The 21,706-nt window shown below is 38.5% G+C and overlaps 1 protein-coding gene and 1 long non-coding RNA gene across 3 annotated transcripts; both read left to right on the top strand.

Moving 5' to 3' along the window:
• Nucleotides 1-9: 9 nt before the first annotated feature.
• Nucleotides 10-19,806, top strand: LOC139123250 (glutathione S-transferase-like). Of its 2 annotated transcripts, XM_070689380.1 has the most exons (5): nt 10,683-10,997; nt 14,469-14,561; nt 15,963-16,078; nt 16,246-16,356; nt 18,033-19,806. In XM_070689380.1, exons 1-5 carry the CDS (start codon nt 10,853-10,855, stop codon nt 18,201-18,203), a joined length of 636 nt encoding a protein of 211 aa, XP_070545481.1. In that variant the 5' UTR covers nt 10,683-10,852; the 3' UTR covers nt 18,204-19,806. The 2 variants fall into 2 exon arrangements, with proteins under 2 accessions (XP_070545482.1, XP_070545481.1); XM_070689381.1 differs by lacking the exons at nt 10,683-10,997; nt 14,469-14,561 and adding an exon at nt 10-1,078.
• On the top strand, nt 1,087-4,061 carry LOC139123252 (uncharacterized). Its single transcript, XR_011549623.1, has 3 exons — nt 1,087-1,252; nt 2,153-2,263; nt 3,198-4,061. It is a non-coding gene; the product is annotated as an uncharacterized lncRNA (long non-coding RNA).
• Nucleotides 19,807-21,706: the final 1,900 nt, after the last annotated feature.

The following is a 21,706-nucleotide window of genomic DNA, read 5'->3' on the forward strand; positions in this document are numbered from 1 at the left end:
CCCGGAGAAGTAGAACAGCATCAAGAAGCATTCAGAGTACATTGTATGTTGGTCAGGTTAATGGCGGTGTCTTGGAGGTAACATCCTATGGGCAGTGGTACACAGACACTTATATCAAAATCAGGAGGGGAATGAAAAAGGACTACATTAGCCGCAGACGTTAATGTAAAGCTTCAAATTTAGCTGTACAATGACACGTTGAGTTATTGACTCACGGACATTACAGACACCATGCCAAAATTTCACCGAGTCGAAAATCGCTCCCATTTACAAATTTGTACTCGTGGAAGACTGAAAGGACAAACATACATGTTCAGTGCAATACTACTCTGTTCACTGAAGAAAGTTCTATGAAAGTTTTCAAGGAAATCCGTGGCTACGGTAAGCCTTTCGGTTAGGATTAGCGTTGCGGGATCGTGTAAAGGCATCCACGTGAACACACGATTACTTGGACAGCTAACCCTAACCCTGACCATAACCCCAGATGCCCCTGGGCCAGGAAACTCTGATTTGGGAACTTTCTTTAGGCGACAGAAATGCTATTTGCGTAGAGCTTCGTATCAGTAGGAACATTCGCAGAGAGCTAGCGTCAAAACTTTAAGTCAAAGTGCATGCTTTTGCGGCTGGCGACAAAATCAGACGCTAAAATAGCTAACATTTTACTTCACTTAAAAAGTTATGTTACAAATTACAAGGGGGACATTTCCTCTCGAGCAAAGTCAACTGGACAGAGCAAAGTGCATGTAACAGTGGTACCTTGGAGGTATGAGGATTATTTCTTATATCATCGCCATGTGGCGCTGTTTCAAGTTCACCCCTCTCCTTCGATTACAATTAGTGGCCGCTGTAATCTGCGATGATGTTACGCTCGTGTAAAGTTCGAAGTTTTAATTGTTGACTTGATGTACACCGCGGTTCTCCCCACACATGTAATGCGGAATTTTTCATCACTTTCAATATTCCCTCCCACTGTGTTCATACACAGAGTATCCGTTCGGACAGATGCCGGTCTTGGAAGTTGATAGTCAAGTCATTGCCCAGTCTCAAGCAATAGCTCGATATTTAGCCAATGAGTTTGGTAAGTTATTCTGACGAAAAAGCTCTGAAGAGGAAAAAATAATTGATCAGAAGCTATATTTTTATTTGTTTGCATGTAGGTCACCAAAGGGACAGATGGACTAAACACGGTCCCTCCGAGGACTACACAATTCAGTTACCTGTTGGTATTTCAGCCGACAACTAGTGCCCTACGGTAGGGTACCCTTACACGACTGAATCTTTCATCAGTCGTGATGAAAAGAATAATGCAATAATCTGAACGTGTGGGAATATTTATATGAATTTTGTTGTGTTTTCTTGGCATTTCGGCAGTTTCCATGGTGACTAACTACGTATGCTGAAATAGAAGAATTATGAGTCTGTACCATTTTCAGCTGTATTGGATATACAATAACATACGTATCACCACCACATTAAAGTAGAATTAAAAAAAATCACTCTCTTAGTATTTCGAAAATCCCTAAGTTAGAACAGAAATGGCGGCCACTTTGAATTTCAAATATCAGTAAAATTCCGGTAATTTCTTCCCTTAGTAATCAATTTTTGCGAGGTGACCCCTGATTTTTTTCTTGATTTGATGAGAGAATGGTTGGAAGGTCTAATTTAGGAAAGTTTGAGCACACCTTAAGCCTTTCATCTTCGACGCGCATACAACTTCGACACAATTATAATAGCTTCCTCGAGTCACCTATTTACAAAATTTAGGCGAATCCTTCACTGTCTAATATCAAACATGTGGTTCTGATGCTTTTCTTCAATATTTATAATTGTTTATCGTCGTCGTTGTTATAAATATTTATGCATCCATGCAGAGCTTGCAGGCAAGAATAACTTGGACAAGGCCAAAGTTGACAGGGTAGTTGATGCATTAGAAGATATTAATAAAGGTCTTATCGAAATGTGGTATGCCGAGGACGAGGTGAGGCATGTTTGTCTCATTTAAATGTTCATTTACATTGATATAATGTTAAGCAAGTATGTAAATGATTGAAAGTAGTGACTTCCATGGCCGATAGCTGGAACGTAACCGAGATCTTTCCAATATCTGGGTCAACAAATGGTCGTTCAGCTGTATTTCTGTTGCTACTTGCAGGCAGATGCAAAGGAGAAATACTTGACCAAGACTTTTCCAACGGTATTTTCTGCCCTTGAAAAAATGCTGACGTCGAACAATAGCGGTGCTGGTTTCTTCGTTGGAGATTCGGTGAGTGAATTGATACTTGCCATTCCGATAGTTTTCTTATTTCCGTTCTCGATATTAGACTTTCTAGCACTATTTCGTGTGGTGTCCACCCTTTCCCATCATCTTTATATTTTGGTCCTTCCTTTTAAAGTATTAAATAAAATAATATGTGATTTTCTCTAACTTTGTCTTTTAAATACGGCAGCAAAGTGTTCAAACGAAAACATCGCTAAAACATGTATATTTGAGAATTTAAAGTGTTAGCACAGAAAGTTCTGCAATGAGAATTTTTACCTTGCTGACATAGTAATGTATGGTAATTATTGCTGTAGCATTTGCTGTGGTTATCGTTTAATGTCTTCACAATTTTGTTTAAAAAACATCAAAAGTAACACGTTAATCCAGGGCATACATTATTCCAACGATAGTTCAGCGTAATGCCCCCATGGAAACCGATAAAAATATGTAATTCTGCTCTTGTAGTTAGGCTTCGGTGGCAGCTGTCATCAATTTGTTCAGAACCTAAGTTAACTTTTTAAAGTCGTTCTTGTTTTGAAATTAAAAGCCGATGGAAATCTCAAGTGAAGATGCACAGATGTTAAAGCACATAGTGAAAATGTTGGACTAGCTTTGTGTTCAGCCTATAAAGTTACAGAAAGACATATTAGCACCACTAGTGAACATTTAAAATCCTTTAACTTTGAAAGCAGAGGTCACCTACGTTTGGACAAGAGATCTTGGTACTGTCGTAAAGTTTCTTGTCTGAAATTTGGCAAAATTCGATGCAGAACTACCCGGGAAAGTATTTTGGTCTCATATAGCGATTAGGCAAGTTGGCAGCGAAAAACTGACCCTTTCAACACATTATGCTATAACGTCGTCATCATCAAGGCCAGCTCGAGAGGGCTCCACAAGATGATAGGTTATAATACTGTAATACTGTGTTTATCTACAGCTGACTTTGGCGGACCTTGCGTTCATAGCTCACACTGACCACCATGTTGACCAGCTAAAAGGCACGTTGGCTTCCTTCCCGAAACTTACAGCACTGAGGGAGCGCGTGAGTGAACAACCAAACATTAAAAAGTGGATAGAGGCAAGGCCGAAGACCGAGTGGTGAGGCGCCACCACTGTGAAGCTGTCGCCGCAGTACGAGTCACTGTTGAAACTCCACGTGACTTGTTTACTCAAAGTAGTGCATTTTAATAAGACTTTCTAATTTTCATGAGGATTTTCATGATATGTCATTTTGTGATTGAAGTTAAAACCCCCAAGATAAGCTGTTTATTGTAGTGAAAGCAGTGCGCTGTTGATAAGACTGTTTATGCTATCCGTTATTTTCAGGAAAGACCATTGTGTGACAGCTTAAATTTCTGTGTTGATGAAGGAAACTTTAGAAAGAAAGGAACGTTTGAAGAATTTCATGTAGCTTGGCTATATGTAATGAACTTTCTGCTCCCCACAACATGCTTTAACATCTACTATTTAGCTGTAAACACAACATCAAACTGTTGCTCATGTTTTAATTTTACTTCATACAAGAAATCACTTGTGACCAATAATTTTGGCAGTCTACACGTGTATAAGCTAGGTTGACAGGAACACTTTATTTGAAGTAGAACAAGAAACTGTAGTAGGTATTGGGCATTAAAAATGAAAATAACATGGTGAAAAAAATATTATCAAAACGTTACAGCTATGGCTCTTTAAAAGCCGGTTGTTAAAGATTGTTAGAAAGGTAATATTCAATAAATTCCCCACATTAGAAGGACAAACACAAATATTGTAACATGGTTTCCAAAATTGTGATTCAGTGGCAATATAGCCATGGAACGATGGAGATAATCCAGTATACGCAGAGAAATAACGCTGTTGGGACAAGACAAGACTAACTCTTTCGTGTGGTAAGGCTTCCTGGCTTTAATTGGACGACTTATACAAGCAATTGTGCGTCCAGGTGACAGAACTTTGTAAACCAATGTACGCAAGTTGCATGCTTGGTCCATCAAGATTGGCCAAAAATTCCGAGAGATAGTCATTACCATAATTGGTATAGGGAAGAATACGAAAAAGCTGGTCAAAGCATTTACCAGTTATCGAGCAGAACATATGTGAAGCGGACGCTCCCTCAAATTAAAGCGGTAAAACGTCGACAGGTGCATGATGTCTCGACAAAATATCTGGCAAATGTACAGATTATCAGACATATCCTTCGTTGCTATTGTCCCAAAGTGATACAAACACGACTGGAACGAATTTGGGATAATTGGATGGTAAAAATAATGTCGATTTAATCTACAAATTTTATCTCATCTGCTTTGTTTCTTTTAATATTACACACCTGTTTTTATGATTAATTTGCGATATTGCAACATTCAGCTGTATCGCATCTAACATTTCTGAGAAATTTACAAAATATGAAAATCCAATTATCCCAAATTAGTTCCAATCCTGTTTAAACAACCTTCATTTAAAAACAATGGTTATCTGGCAGGCACTAATGAGAAAACTATTTAGAAGCCACTAATAGCAGTAACTTAGGCTGCGTTCACAAAAAGTGGTGGTGGTGGTGGTGGTGGTGGGGGTGGTGGTTGCTGGCGTAATTCAGGGGATTCGAAAATTCTGGGGGTAGTCGAGGGACTTGAAAGTTGTGCTCTACCTATAGTGGGATCTAAAAAAACTTTGGTTCCCAACATTTTGATGTCATCAAAAGGTTCTAATGTTAGTAATAATTAAACAAAATCTAGAACCGTTTTGTCGCATTTTATGACTTTAATCTGCAAAAATCTAAAAATGTATGAATGCATAAATTTTCTTAAACACAACAAGTTGGCCTTGTAACGGGGAAGAAGCTGCAACTATTGATAATTTAAAATTTATACGCAATGTATCAGATACAGTTTCTTGGTGTGTCTCGACAGCATGCTGAAACAACAATATTCAGTTTGTCAACAAAGCCTGTTTATCTAAACATTGGTGATAATTGCATTAGAGTACAGACTGAAAGTCATTTATTTGTAAATGACAAAAATGCACGGTACACGTACATAGGCTGTGTTGGCAAGCTGAATACTGAATATCTCAACATACTGAAGGCAGTAGAACAAGAACGCAGATGTATAAACTGAAGAAAAATGTACAAAGTTAATACAGCTACTGCTCTGCCTACGGGCAGTCTCACTGCCACTGCATACCGGCAGTGACAGTGATACCTCTGACTCTGATGTAGTTGAAGAAGAGTTTGGGTCATAGGGCGCTCAAACATACCAGTACTTGTACACAAGATCAGGCCAGAAAGCAACATGCACATGGAAGACTAGGAGACGTAACGGTAACCAGAAATTTTTGAATTCTTGCATATGAGAATAATCAAATATTACAGAAAAAGATTGGTCATAATGCTTGATTTTCTACAAATGAACAATGAAAAGTCACAGTTTTTCCTCGAAAATCACTTAAAATTAATACACAAAACCATTCATTTCACGTTCATACATTGAAAACTTTGAACAGTAAAGAATCTAATTTAAATGAAATAATGTGTGATTAAAGGGAATCATTTATTTTTTTACCAAATTTGCTATTACACTGAAAATTTCTGAGATTAAAACGTTCATTGATGGAATATTTAATATTTTAACCTCCAGTATTGTCAGTTTTGCAAAACATTTGTAAGTACCATTTAAGTCATACATGTATTGTACTTTTGAGAAAAAAATAGTTTTTCGGTAGCTCACTGTACTCAGTTTTTCACGATTTGGCAAAATGAAGCCAGGAATTCACAATTTGCATACGCTCTCATGATTGTCATTTTGTATGCTCTTCAGTAGTCTCGCATGCCAGACCTCGAACCTGCATGCGACGCGAGCGGCGAAGCCGCGAGCAGCGAGTAACCGCAGGTTACGAGGTCTGGCAAGAACCAACTGCTCAGGAATGTGATGACGTCAAAAGTGGGCTGTCTTTCCTATGCTAATAAAAGTATAACTTTGGACCACCGCGTACAGACGGCCATAACGCATTTTCACTGTACTTGTCCACCACGTTTCACATATCTGTGCCGAAAAAACACTCAAGCGAAAATCTACGGCGAGAATTTATTTGTGAGGCCATTTACCACCAGCTCATCGGCAGTTGAATGGGGCCAAAATCTGAGCTTCGTTTGAACGGTGCAAAACGAAAAAGCAAACTCCATAGAGGATGTCGACGATCAACAAAATGCAATCGCAAGCATTGGTGATTGAAGCAAGGCCGGAGCAATCTTAAAATTAGAGATTGGCCATATCTTGTCGGCAAATCCACGGAAACGTCGTCTCCGTCCAGATAATCTGTCATGGCTACCTCCTGCTTCGGATTCAGGCTGTCCATCACCACTTTCTTCGACGGCATAGATCATTTTTGCAGATTTTTTTCCATCATGGTTACTGGGGATAGCGTAACCGTGATTTCATGAAGCCGTACTGTCTGAGGTCAACGTAAGGCAGTTTACTTCGAATGAAACATTTCTGGATGAATGACACAATCATTCAGTCAAATTCAAAAGGCTATTTTTAGACGCTCCACCTACATTCATGAATAAACAACAGATGTACTCTTTCATCCAGCCGATTTTCGAAGCATTCTATTGGACAGTATATATAGCACGTCGGTTCTAGCCAGACCTCGTAACCTGCGGTTACTCGCTGCTCGCGGCTTCGCCGCTCGCGCCGCACGCAGGTTTCGAGGTCTGGCATTAGTCTGGTTCCCTGACCCATTTCCCCGGTAGAGGGCGTGGGGAAATATAGGGTCAGGTACCGGCTATTGTAAACATGGACGCTATTGGGTTAAAATAAAACAAGCTGTGATTGGATGAAAGTAACACTTGTAACTTTTTCTCATGTTTCTTGGGTTTTGCACTTTCAGGCTCACTTGACACCAACTTCTTGTTTGTACCACAAAGCCGTGGAGGTAGAAAGAAAGACTTTTTACCTCCATGATTTAGCCACTATGATTTAGCACACCTCTTGATACTTTCAGAACGTCGACATGATGCCTGGCATTTTTCATGAAATTCGGACACCATTCTATCCATCGAAATCAATCGTCGTTCACAGTTCCAACAAAGTTTGCTTTCAATTAGCTGTGATATCGCAGCAGTACTTGTGGCGTGTATCGAACGTGCTCTGGTCATTGGGTCACGCCACAGTCCGCGATGACCTCAATGACCCTAGCGCGTTCGATACACGCCACAAGTACTGCTGCGATATCACAGCCAGCCTTCAATCACCTCTATTTCCCCGTACTTCTGGATTAATCATTTCAGTTTATGTTTCCCGTCTCGTGTGCCAATGTTTTTGGTTCGGATACCAGTGTTCGAACATAATTCTGATCCAGTCGAATTTTGACCGGCGTTTTCATGGTAGCAGCCATATTTGTTGTAGCATGTTCTGTCAGGTGACTAACCTCCGCCATCTTGAACAAAATTCTGTTCAAGATGGCTACCCGGTACCTGACCCTATATTTCCCCACGCCCTCTACCGGGGAAATGGGTCAGGGAACCAGACTAGGTCTGGCATGCGAGACTAGCTCTTCAGCTGGTACCACTGACTTCAAGTTGGCCAGAGTTGGATTAACTCAAGTCAGCTTAGACTGATAAATCCAAAAAGTTCACTGCTGCTTTTAAAAAATGAACCAATTTAAGAACTTGCCTTAGCAATATTGTTCTACAAACTGCTAATAATAGGTAGCGTCGAACATCTGCGAGCAGAACTGCCCAATACATGTTTATTTTTTTCTTTGCGTGCATCCCTAATACATATGTGGTTATATGATAATTGGTGGGGGGTACTTGAAAAATTTTGATCATACAGACAGGGGCACTTGATATTTTTGAGGGTACTGAGGGGGAACTGAAAAAGAAATAAGATTTCAATCACAATACTTCAAGCCCCCCCACCCCCCCCCGCTATTTGTGAACGCTGCCTTAGAAGTCTGTCTCTTGTCGCTTCTTCAGCGGATCTTTTTTTTTTTTTTGAAAAAGATAAATTTATTTCAACATAGTCACAAATAAAACAAATCTACATAACTGTGAATGCGTTAAAATTACAATGCGTCTTGTGTGAAGATCATCATATGAATGCATTCAGGATGCATTCTTCTCCTTCCAGTCTTACAAGGCTTGAAAACTTTGTGATAAAATCCTCAGTTTTGTTCATCATCTTATAAATGAAATACAATGTATTCATCCATGAGGAGAGATGACATTTCAATTGCATGACATAGGATTGAAGGGAAACTTTAATCCCATCAAGAGTAACCGAATTTCGAATATTCCAAACCGTATATTTTACAAAGGAAGTAATACAGTAAATAATGTCAGATGTTGCATTATTATCATTTTCGATTCCTGCAATTGCTAATCTTTTGATATTGATATTATTATCAAAGTTGTGGTTTCTGACAAAGAAAGAAATACATTTCTGCCAGATTTCTTTAACATATTTACACTCAAATAAGATGTGTTCCAGTGTTTCTTCTTGGCAACAAATATGGCATTTCCCATCACTTAAATTGAAAGTTTTGGCCAAGCTTCCTGTGACTAGGCCTCGATGGAAAATCTTCCAATTTAAATCATTTGAATTGCTGACAATTTCTGTTGAATTAAGACGGCTGAATAGAGTAGCTTTGTAACTGTCAGTAAGACTTAGATTCTCAGCCCATTTTTGACCAATCTGACCTCTCACTGCATGCCATTTCTTATCAACTAATTTCCAATAAAGTGACTTGGTTTTGACCTCACTTTTTGTCAGACCATAATTCTCTAAGTCTAAGATATCATAGTTTTCTTCATTTTGGATGTTTGAAGAAATGATTTGTTTCCAGGAATCTGGAATAGGAGTGTTTCATACTCTGTTTTGATTTCCTCTTGCACATGTCTATTTGTACCTCCTCTAATTTTTGCAATTATTTCCCATTGTTGAAGCCAGTCCTTTCTGTCATCATTCCAGATGTCCCTAAGCCTTAAAATTCCACTCTTTGACCATTTGTCATAAAATAGGACACTTCTTTCATTCTTAATATTGTCGTTATACCACAGAACTTCTCTAAGAAGATTCTGTTTTGATGTTGGCAGATTCACTCTTGTAAGTCTAAGTGACTTCCAGGTATTTAACATATCCCCATACACAATTGGGGTTCGTTTGTTGTTGACTTTGAAATTGAGATGGAGGTAGTGATAATCACTATTAACTTTATTGTCATAACTCGCTATGAAATATTTTGATAAGCTGGCCCATTTAGGGGTCCCCTTATCTGGATTTTTCTCAAATAGTTTCATAAACCACTTTAATTGGAGTGCATTAATTTTTTCTTCAATGTCGACAACTTTTTTGCCACAGTCATCATATCTTTGAATGAAAATACCCCTTTTTATAACTTCTCGTTTACCTCTCCAAATAAATTTCCATAATTTACTATTTGCATCATTAATAATTTCCTTAGGTACGTGATCAAATGATGCCAGGTACCATAATTTTGATGCAGCCAGCATATTAGCTACTATTGCTCTGCCTTTAAACGACAGATTTCTAGTATTCCATATCTTAAGGCAATGCGTAAATTTTTCCATCACTGTTTTCCAGTTTTCTCTAGATGTGATACTGTTTCCAAACCCAACTCCCAAGATCTGTAAAACCTTGTTTGAAAAATCGATCCCTTCCACTGAATCAGTGCGGTTTTTAAAACTCCCAGCCCATAAACCTTTGGATTTCTTTTTGTTCAGCTTTGCACCTGTTGCTTTTTCGTATTTGTTGAACATTTTCAATGACTGAGTAATGCTTTTCAAATTTCTCAAGTAAAGAGTCGTATCATCTGCAAAACTCTTAATTTTTTCCTCTTGTTTGTCTGGTAGTATGAATCCTGATATGCTGTCATCTTTACGAATATTTTCGGCCAGCACTTCTGCTGCCATGATATACATTAACGGTGATAAGGGGCACCCTTGTCTCACACCCTTCTGAAGTTGAATACTGCGAGAAAGAAAGCCATTACACTTAATTTTACCTGCAGTATTATTATAAAGAATTTTTATCCACTTGATAAAGTCAGTGCCAAAGTTGAATTTGTCAAGGACTTGAAAAAGGAAGTCTCTGTTTAACCTGTCAAAAGCTTTTGTTTGGTCAAGACTTATGACAATAAGAGGTTTATTAGTAAAATTAGCGTATTTAATAATATCTCTAGTAAAGACAATATTATCACCTATCTCCCGCCCGGGGATGTATCCCGGGGATGTATCCACATTGATCTGGGCTACATATTTTGTCAATTACCTTCCGCACCCTATTAGCAATTACTTTTGCAAGAATCTTATGGTCTACATTGAGGAGACTTATCTTCAGCGGATCTGTCCAAGCTCATGACTGAGCGGGCGCCCTCTCCAGAAAATTACTGAGCTGACATGCGCAGTATTGATGAAAATTTAGGTCAGCCTGACTTGGGGCCTGAGGTCGTCTCGGGTCTTATTGACAACCTTTGCTCGCTGATAGGACGTTGTGTAGCTCAGTGCAAATGGTACAAGGCTGTAACTGACACAGACTAGACTCACACTGCTACTTGTTTTGCCTTATACATTATAGTATGCCTACATACAAGCTCAAATACTTCAAAAACCGTGGTCTTGCCGAGCCAAGTCGGCTAGTTTTCGCAGCGGCCGGTGTGGAATACGAAGATATACGTTTCGACCGAGAGCAATGGCAAAGTGAAAAAGAGTCCTCGTCCGAAAGTAAGTAATCAGTTAAGATTATAATCCTTCCTTTATATAGTGGAAGGTCTTGGTCTCGGGATACAGGTCATACGTTCTGCAAATCTGCTCTCGGAGAAAGGGTCAAAGATTAAAAACATGTCCCGTGGAATCACATGTTTCATATCTCGCACAGTAATCAGAACATTCCGTGTACGCTGTGTATGGTGGTAGCAGTATCTTGGAGGTAGCACTCATTATATGGCAGTGGCACACATTATATTTATCGCCAAATAAGAAAGAGGGCCACTTTTAGGACTGCATTAGTAGCTGTACAAATATGACATACTGAGGTATTGATGCACATACATTACAGAAATCGTGCGAGTATTTCAGTCTATTTCCCCATGAATTATGTACAGGGATTTTTATCTTTGAGATTTTACTAAGCTTCAGGGCTCGAAATTTTTTTTTAAAACTCACTTGCATAGGGCAAGTGAATTTTCAATTTCACTTGTCCGGAAGAAAAAATCACTTGCCCTGAATTTCAGATGATTTTAAGAGTAATATGTATGGTTTTATTATGTCATTGTAAAGAAACAGTAGCTGTAACTTACTGAATTTGTGTCCTTATTCTGTGTATCAAAAATAATATCTTATGTAACGTAAACATACACAGTGTTTCAGCCAGCTTTTGCTAGCATGGGGACACAGTGACCCATAGTAGGTCTTAATGGGGGACCAATTAAATTTTTGGGGACATGTAATGCATTTCAATAAAACAACACCGTACATTGTCATTGTGTGTCATCATGACCTGGTACCTGGTTTCAATAGGCAAGTCAGGTAGGTGCACTAAGGGTAAGTATATAATGGGCCAGCGGTGTTGTGTCAAATTGTGCCCACATGAAACTTTCAGTATCATTTAGTTTACTGCTACCACATGGTATGTGCATAAACTGCAGGTTCCCCTAAGTCACCAAAATGATTAGCCAAATCATTAGCCAAATAAAAAATCTTGTAGCCACTTTGAGCAACTTTTAAACAGTTTATGATCTCAAGTGTAGCAACAGCTTTCTCGGCATTCAGGAGTTCCTAATTTTACAAATCAAGATGTTTTGTATGTTGTTCATGATAGTTTTTACATTAAAGAAATATTTGTTTAGTTTTTATTACATTAATTATCTGTGTTTTTTATGACATTGAAGGGATCGAAATACTTTTTCATTTCTGATGGTAAACTTTTGCCACAAGAAATAATTACGTGGCAATTCTAAAAATCAGGTAGCAATGTGAAGTGTATATTACCGCAGAATACTTCTGCAGCATTGAGTTAGTGTTCACAGTATGACAACTTATCATACATATACACTACAAGCTCTACTACCTTATGTGGCACATTTATGCACTCTTTAAGTCATGATGTAAATTTTGTTAGCCACACAAATACAAATTTTACATGCAGAAGAAAGCATTCGGTAGCATAGTGACAGTGTAGATACAAGTATTGTGGTGTTGTGTCATAGTTGTGATCAAGCAGGCTCAATAGCATCTTCAGCATAAGTATCCTTTAAAACAAGACACACTGATATTGTTCAATTCATTTCCCAATGTTTTAAAGAGTAATAATAGTTTTAATGATAATGATAACATTGTAGCCCAGGAACATTTTCATTTGATATTTTGATATCATCAAGAAATGTCTAGTGATGTTCACTATTACATCATTAAACTGGAGGACTCTGCAGAAATATTAATATGATGATTTGAAATGGATATGCTTACTGCAACTACTGTTGACAATTTCCCTTTGCCATAACTGTTAATAAAATTTAATTTAAAACTGACAGTCAAGCTAAATGCCATTAAATTGGAAAGCACCAAGAAATTACCTTTTATCATAAGATTGTACCTATTGGACCTCCCTAGGTGGTTTCTTTTGAACCATAATTGTGTACTTAAGGGGTCTTCATCATGACATCACATAAGATGACCCAGATTTGACCTTTCAGAAAACCTCAAATTTTTCTCCCTTTGGTTTCCCTTGTATTCTGACTCTGTTTGTGAAAGTTTCCTTTGAAATAATGGTTTTTACTATCAAAATGAGTAATTACAGGCTAAATTTTGATTCAAGCAAAGTAGATAAAACTTGGACCAAAAAGGACGACCGGTACGCGGGACTCACAGGCAAAGCCAAGCCTCAGTGTCATGTCATCATGCCTCCATGATGTATTGTAGCACGGTCCGTCTATGAGGGACTGAGGGACCGAGATTGCAGAATCAAACAGCAACAATGTTTGCTTCACGTACCAGGGAATTTGTAACTTTGTAGAAAGGAGAGTAAAGTGTTTCAATACATTGCAACTTTGTAGGAAGGAGGGTAAATTGTTTCAACACCTTACAACATTTTATTGTAAGCTGTAGTTTTCTATTGAGGAGGCATCGTGACATGATTTCATGAAAGAAAAAAAACATAAGAGCTGAAAAGACGTCAATATTTTGCTATTGTGTAACCAAGTAGAACAGAGCTATTTTATTGGCCGGCAATATCTAAAGCGGTACACTCAAAGAACTAGAGAGTCACAGCGCGTACGCGTACGTACAGTGGCCTCATTGAAATTCACTTGTCCGTCGGGCTGGAGAATGTTGTTTTCACTTGCCCGGACTCAAAATTCACTTGTCCCGGGCGTCGGGCGGCGAGAATTTTCGAGCCCTGAGCTTATCAGCTCCGTGTTAGTATATAGGCCTATCCGTCATTTTTTAAAATCTTTTTCTTTGGGACGTTGCAACACCCAGTGTAAAGTTCGCTAACACATGTGTTAAGTTTTCAGTTACAGATAAATTTGCATTTCAGTTCAGAGCATAGTCTTAAAGTTTCAACCCTCTCATTTACACCAACATTACACCTTTCATAGCTTCAAGAAAATCTGTGGCTAGCGTTCGCGTTAGGATTAATGTTCTGGGATAATGTAGAGGCATCCGCGTGAATACACGAGAAATTGGACAACTTACCCTGACCCTAACTCTAACCGCAGATGTTTATGATCCGGGAACTTTCTTCAGGAGACAAAATTGCTATTGCATTCAACTGCGTGTCAGTGCGAACAGGCTTGCGTAAAAAAATTAGGTCAAAGTGCATGCATTTCCGGCGGGAAAAATGGTCAGGCGAAAAAAAGAGGTAACATTTTTCTCCACTTAAAAATAAATTACTAATTTCAAGGGGTACACTTCCTCTCGAGCAAAGTCAACTGGACAGAGCAAAGCGCATGTAACGGTTGGTACCTTGGAGGTATGAGGATTATTTCTGATATCATCGCTATGTTGCGCTTTTGAAGTTTATTCCTCTCCTTCTGTTAACTTAGAGACCATTTTGCAGTTAATCTGAATGATGTTACGTCTATGTAAAGTTCGAAGTTTTGATTGGCTAGTTGATGTATATATGCGTTCTCTACATACACGAGAATACGGAATGTGTCGTTACTTTCAATATCTTCTATTACTGTGTTCATACAGAGTATCCATTTGGACAGATGCCGGTCTTAGAAGTTGATGGCGAAGTCATCTCAGAGTCTAAAGCAATAGCTCGATATTTAGCCAATGAATTTGGTAAGTTATTCTGACTAAAAAGCTTTGTAAACGAAAATTAATTGAGTGATTGTATACAAGTCAAAAACAGCATAAATAGACTGAACTATTCAGTTGTGTGTTGGTACTTGTACAAACTCACGGCGGGGTACCCATTCACGACTGAATATTTCAGTACAATAAGGATGAGAATGATGCAAACTTTGTTCATGTGCGTGGATATTTTTATGGTTTTGGTGGCGCTTTTTTGGTATCTCGGCAGTTTCCATGGTCAATTCTCCATATGCTGAAATAGTTGCACTGTGTGTATGTATCATATCGAAAGTTGTACTGCATAAACAGTTTAACATACGTTCCACCACCAAATTGAAGTTACAGATACGCGGACTCTCATATTTTTCTTCAATTCTTTGCTGATCTACAACTTGTGGGGGCCCATTCCTCGCCTTATTTTTTCGAAAATCGAGAATTTTATATTACCCCATAGAGTTAACACAGGGATGGCGGCCACTTTGAATTTCAAATATCGGTAAATGTTAGGTAAACCCGTAGCCACTTAATTATTGATGAAGCATATGCAATCAAAAATTTTGTTAACGACAAAACCGTCGCTGCCAAGGGTTGTAAATGAGATCTAATGGTTGACATCCACAGTTCAAGATTGAGACACAAGATATCAATTACACACATTAAACTATCATACTCGATATTAGTTTGCAATGAAGCAACACATTTTTATAGGATCACTGCTATTAGCATCATACAAACTTGTGTGTTTTATGCGGACAGTGTATTTAGGAGAATTGAAATCAGCCGCACTGGATTTTTTAAATCTATAAAAGAGACACTGTGATAAGAAGAATAAACAAGAAAATTCATATTCGATCTACAGATGATAGTCTGTAAGTTATAATGACAAGTTTTTGCCTTTGGTTATTGTGAAGATAGAAGTTGTCTGAACAAGACGGTTGTATATGAACCAGTGTTATGCATTGGATTGTTATCTTAATCTTGAACACAGGGTGCCCATCATAAACTCTAATACAATCCTCGGTAGAGCTGGTTTTCCCTTCGTAAAAACAGAATTACTGTCTACATCGAGTGGGCTTAATCAACAGTCAAGTGGCCACAGGTGTAATTTGGTTCTCTGGAAACAAACTTTGCACGGTGACCCTTGACCTTTAATCTTGATTTGGTGAGAGAATGATTGAAAGTTTAATTTAGGAAAGCTTTGAGCAAAAGTTTTAGTCTTTCACTTTCGAGTTGCATAGTGTCTTAAAAAAGCTTTGAAATAATTGTTATACCTGTGTTTACAAAGATTTGTCCATAACTATTTAATATCAATAATTTGGTTCAGATATTTTTCTTCCTATTTCATGATGGTTTATCGTCGGTTTTTGAAATATATATGTATCCATGCAGGACTTGCCGGCAAGACTAACTTGGACAAGGCCAAAGTTGACATGGTAGTTGATGCATTACAAGATATTGCTAAAGGACTTGTTGAAATGTTGTTTGGCAAGGACGAGGCGCAGAAGGTATGTCACATTTTTAATTTGCATTTATAAATGTTTGCGGTTGTAATATGTTTAGCAATGTAATGATAAAAGGTAGTGATTTTCAAAGCCAATTGCTTGAACAGATATCTTCCCGAGATCTGGGTCAGCAAATTGTTCTTCAGCTGTATTTCTGTTGCTATTTTCAGGCAGAGGCAAAAGAGAAATGCTTGACCAAGACTATTCCAACGATATTTTCTGCTCTGGAAAAAATGCTGACCTCAAACAATGGAGGTGATGGTTTCTTCGTTGGAGATTCGGTGAGTGACTTTTGGAGCTTGAGTCCGATAGTTTTATTATTTCTGTTTTGTAGAGTGCGCCGAGGGACATATGTTAGGACTCTCAAATTTATACAGCACCTTTACGCTTCTCGATATTAGACGTTTTATTACTGTTTTTTTGTGATGTTGACACTTTTCCATCATCAACGAGATAAATTTTATTTTAAAAGAATTACTAAGAATTATATGTGATTTGCTATGAAGTTTTGTCCTCTAAATACTGCAGCAAAATGTTCTCACGAAAAATCGCTAAAAACGATGCTGACATAGATGCAGCACTCGCAGTGTTTATTTTTAATTTCCTTACAATTTTGTTCGAAGATATCAAAAGTTACACACGGTATCAATTATCCCAGCGATAGTTTACCTTAATCGCCCTGTGAAACTCATAAAAATGTGTTGTTCTGGTCTTGTAGTTAGCCTTCAGTGGCGACTGTCATCAAGTTGTTCCCATGTATTGTTAGAATTTATAATCCGATGGAAATCTCAAAGGGAGACGCATAAATGTTAAGAACATAATGTTAAAATTGGACTAGTTTTTGTATTCTCACATATTTGCAACAGTTTAAGAACTACATATGAGCACTACTGCACATTTTAGATTTGCAAAGTATTAAACGATACCTGCATTTGGACTAGCTATTCCGGAACTTCGGCACAGTCGTAAAATCGGCGAATTCTAAGTGGCGAAATTAGATGCAAACCTACCTGCTTAAAGTCGATTTTTGTTCGCACACGGTAGAGTTGACTTTTCAGATCGCAAGATTCAGATCCTCAGATCCTCAGATTCAGATCCTCAGATCTCAGATCTCAGATCCTATAACTTCAGACGCAGATTCGGAATTAAAATTTCACAACTTTCAAAGTTTGATGTAATATACTGATAAATAAAATATAATTTAGATTTCAAAAGGCTCTAGAAATAATTTTATTTCTATCTTGAATCTTGAACTTAAAACTTCGATCTCAGAATCAGAACGTCATCAGTCGAAGACAGGTTATGTGATCACGTGTGTAGGCAATCAGTCAACGTTCAAATGCATCATGCCGACACCAACAGCGATCGAACGATCAAGACCGCGACGCGACGATCATATGTAAATGCTGGCAATCGACTGTCCATATTTTACCATCGTTCGTAATATTGGTGGCGAGGGAATATAACTAATCCATGTTGGAGGCCGGTGACCCCGGGCTAAATCAGGAATTCAGGGGTCGGAAGAAGCAAGTTAGCTAATCTGTAATTGTAAATGCGTGTTCGTTGAAACTTGCTGAGCGAAAACGTTTATGTAGACCTCTTTTTTTTGTTTTCATACCTGCCTTGTACACATATTTAAATTATTATTCTAAATATTGTAATCATTCTGTTTATACGGGTGTTGTAAAAGGCTTCTAAATTCGAATCTGCGTCTGAAGTTATAGGATCTGAGATCTGAGATCTGAGGATCTGAATCTGAGGATCTGAATCTGATGATCTGAAAAGTCAACTCTATCGGTCGCACACTGTGTTGGCAAGTTGGCTGCAGAAAAGTGACTCTAGCAGCACAGAATGCTACAACAAGTCAAGGCCAGAAAGAATCATCAGCATTTTTTTTTCATCAGCGGTATATAGAACTCCACACAAATCGGATAATTGTAAATATGTTTTCCTACAGTTGACTTTGGCGGACCTTGCATTCATAGCTCACACCGACTACCATGTGGACCAGCTGAAAGAAGCGGCCACGTTATCTGCCTTCCCGAAACTTACAGCACTACGAGAACGCGTGCTTGAACAACCGAACATCAAAAAGTGGATAGAGGCAAGGCCGAAGACCGAGCTGTGAGGCGCCACCACTCTAAAGTTTTCGACGCAGTACGAGTCACTTTGAGACTCCATAGGACTTCTTAACTAAAAGTCGTATATTTTTTGTGATACTTGATAATTTCATGATGAGGATTATCATAAATATGTCGTGTTGTGATTGAAAGTTTAAACCCCAAGATGAGTTGATTTTTGAAGTGAAAGCAGTGTATTATTGATTAGACTGTTTTTGTTATTCAGGATTTTCAAAACGTGCTAGTGTGTTGTATTCTGAGCTCTTCTTATGACAGTTTTCTGTGTTGATAAGAAAATTTGGAATGTAAGAGACGTTTGGAAAAGATGTTTCATAGCCCACTAACAAGCTTTGGTTACTATAGCTTTTAACTGTAATCTTTGAAAAAAAGTTTTCACTACTTTTGCAAGTCTTGTTCTACTCCCCAAAACATGTTATAACATCTACGATTTGGCTTGTAAACACAGCACAGAGTGTTATTGTTTGTGTTTGAATTTTAGTCAGTATCAGAATTCACTAGTCAACAATAACAATGCAGTCTACACGTGTACAGGCAGAGTTATATGAATCTCTAATTATTCAGGCAGAACAAGAAACTGTAGTAGACATTGAAAAACTAATAAAAAAATCATTCATTTGTATTTGCCCTTTAAAAGTCGGTTGTCAACCATTTTTAGTTAGGCGGTGTTCAAAGAATGACAATACACTCTTCGGTAATCGAACCCCTCAGTTCATGCATCTTCATTTTCGAATTGAGTGCTGCCAAGATTAAAACAGTAATTTCCAGGCTTTCCTAACATTTGGTCACTTCCTGTCCAGTAGTACCAAAACGTTCTCCACTGTCTAGGTCGAAGCAAGGCTACCTCTTTATATCGACTGATTAACATTCATGAGAAATAAAACCACAATTTAAGTGCATTTCAATAACGCTTTACAGTACAAATACTCTTCACAGTACAGAATTCACGGTCGAAGGGATGAAGAAGAGTTTTGTTGACGGCACAATATTTTTGGCGAATCCATTGTCGATAACACGGATATCAATTCCTCTGATCGCAATTTTTTGCCAACGCAATCACACTTCAATGAAAGGTTAAGCTGACCATCAATACAGGGAACTCATGGAGGAAAACATTGACATGTGCATAATATCTTGACAACATGTACCACAAATGCAAAAACTATCAGCATGCTGGAAATATCTTAAAGTGATAAACATCATTAATTTAAAAATAATGCTTCTGTACACATGCGAAAGCGACCACGGAAGTTGCCAGTAGCAATAACTTAGAACTTGAAGTAAGTCTCTGGTCGCATCTTCAGCCGAGATAATCATGCAACCACCCTCTCTCGCACCGTGTAGGATATTTGTCTATTACAGACGCCTGCCTGGTATTTCATGATATAGTCCATCTCAGAGCGGCGAGGTTCAAGTCAGCCCATGTCAACTGAGAAAAGAAAAAAAATGAGAAGCAATTTCATATTTTTATTCCTGACAAATCGATTTGTGTGACATCTTTCTGTGTTGATGAAGCACTCTTTAGAAAGTAAGGAACGTTTGAAGAATTTCATGTAGCCTGGCTATATATAATAAACTTTCTACTCCTCACAACATGCTTTAGGCTAACATCTATTATTTAGCTGTAAACACAACATCAACCTGTTGCTCATGTTTTAATTTTAATCCATATCAGAAATCACTTGTGGCCAATAATTTTGGCAGTCTACACGTGTACAGGCTGGGTTGACAGGAACACTATTAATTTGAAGGAGAACAAGAAACTGTGGTAGGCATTGGGCATTAAAAATGAAAATAACATGGTGAAAGAAACTTAACAAAAGTTACAGAAACTGGCTCTTTAAAAGCCGGTTATCAAACATTTTCAGAATCAAGCTGTAGTGATGTGCTCGGTATTTTCGCTCTTACCGTTGTGGTCGTTTACTTCCGCGTAGCCTCGCCTCACTACCCTACTAGGAAGTAACGACCACAACTGTAAGAGCGAAAATACCGAGCACATCACTACAGCTGGATTTTAATCAGATTGTGTGCTACAGCTAACACACAGCATCGTACGCAGGGCTAGCGAGAGAGTTGCCGACATCGACGGTTATTTACGAGAAGTGAATAAAAGACTGTCATTTTTGGAAGCGATCGAGTAGCTGAGGTAGGCTGGGATACGACTTGGGCCCAAGAACGCTGAATTTCGGCAGTAATTTGGCTTTTTACGTCAAGTCCCAAAATGGATTTGAAGTCACCGACCCTACGTACGGGTCTTTGCAGGGCTGTGGTGAGCGGGGCGATTAGCTGTAGCGGAACACACAGCATCGTACGCAGGGCTAGTTGACCCCAAGTGAAAATGTGTTCGCGTCAAATCTTCCTATATTTTTTTCAGAATTTTCGACAAAATCATTGCTTCTTAAATCTTTTGTAAAATATAAAATACTAAAATAAAATTGCGATGTGCCATGTCTCCAGATTTCTAAAATATCGTTCGTTGACCGTTCGACGGAATACTCATTTCGCAAACTTGTGACGCAGTTGAAATTCAATACTGACCGCCAAATAATCTTAATGAGACGAGATCATTCTAGAACATCCTCCAAATTATCCAACCATTCGCGTTAGAGTTCAGCTCGCTTAGAGTATCATAACATTCTTCGGCCTTCGTTTAGATCGACCCTAATCTTTCCCATTTAGAAAATAAATACACAAGATACCTTGACAAAACTTCGTGCACCATCCAGGACCAAACGCACTACAAATCTGTCTTGACGTCATCATCTCCTTACATGGTAATCGGCATACCTCGTATTTTTAGCAAAGGAGACACAGAATACGTCGGAGTATTCAGTTTCAAAACGTATTACATTGTGTGATGTTGTCAAAAAAGGTAATGTTACTGCAGTGGTATAAATTACAAAACACAAAAGTTCAAATCAGTTTATTTTGGACTGGCTTTACCCAACATTTCATATTGTTTCTTATGCCAGATTTGACCACGTGCTTACTGGCGATCCCTTTACATGCACATTTTGTGTCAAATGATGTGTTCCCCTGGAAAAACAAACGTACGATTTCTAAATGAAGGAGGCGAAATTTGCCCTCAAAACTCGAAACCACCCTTTATGGGGTGTATCTAGCTATTTTGAACGAGCTTCTCGAATCTGCAGCTCTATTTCGAAATGATGGTCTGGTTTTCTCAGCTCAAGGATAAGTGTTCTCCATCGCTGTGGGCATTACTATTCTCAACTGGGGGTACAGTTTCCAGTCGTAATGTTTTTCATTGTGTCCGGGATATAAAACCTTTCCTTTCACACTTTTACTTTGATTAACACTAGTCCACATCTTGTCAGCGATTAAACATGTTTCAAGTTTAAATGTTAAATTCTGGTCTCGAGCCCTCTTGTTCGACCAAACTGAAATTACCCCTCCCACTTTGGCTCGTCCAGTGGGTGTAGCAAGGGTCGTGCCATCGCCTAGGAAACGGAGGGTGCATTAATTGTTGCATTTC

This window comes from Ptychodera flava, chromosome 22, assembly GCF_041260155.1.
Source record: "Ptychodera flava strain L36383 chromosome 22, AS_Pfla_20210202, whole genome shotgun sequence".
NCBI lineage: Eukaryota > Metazoa > Hemichordata > Enteropneusta > Ptychoderidae > Ptychodera > Ptychodera flava.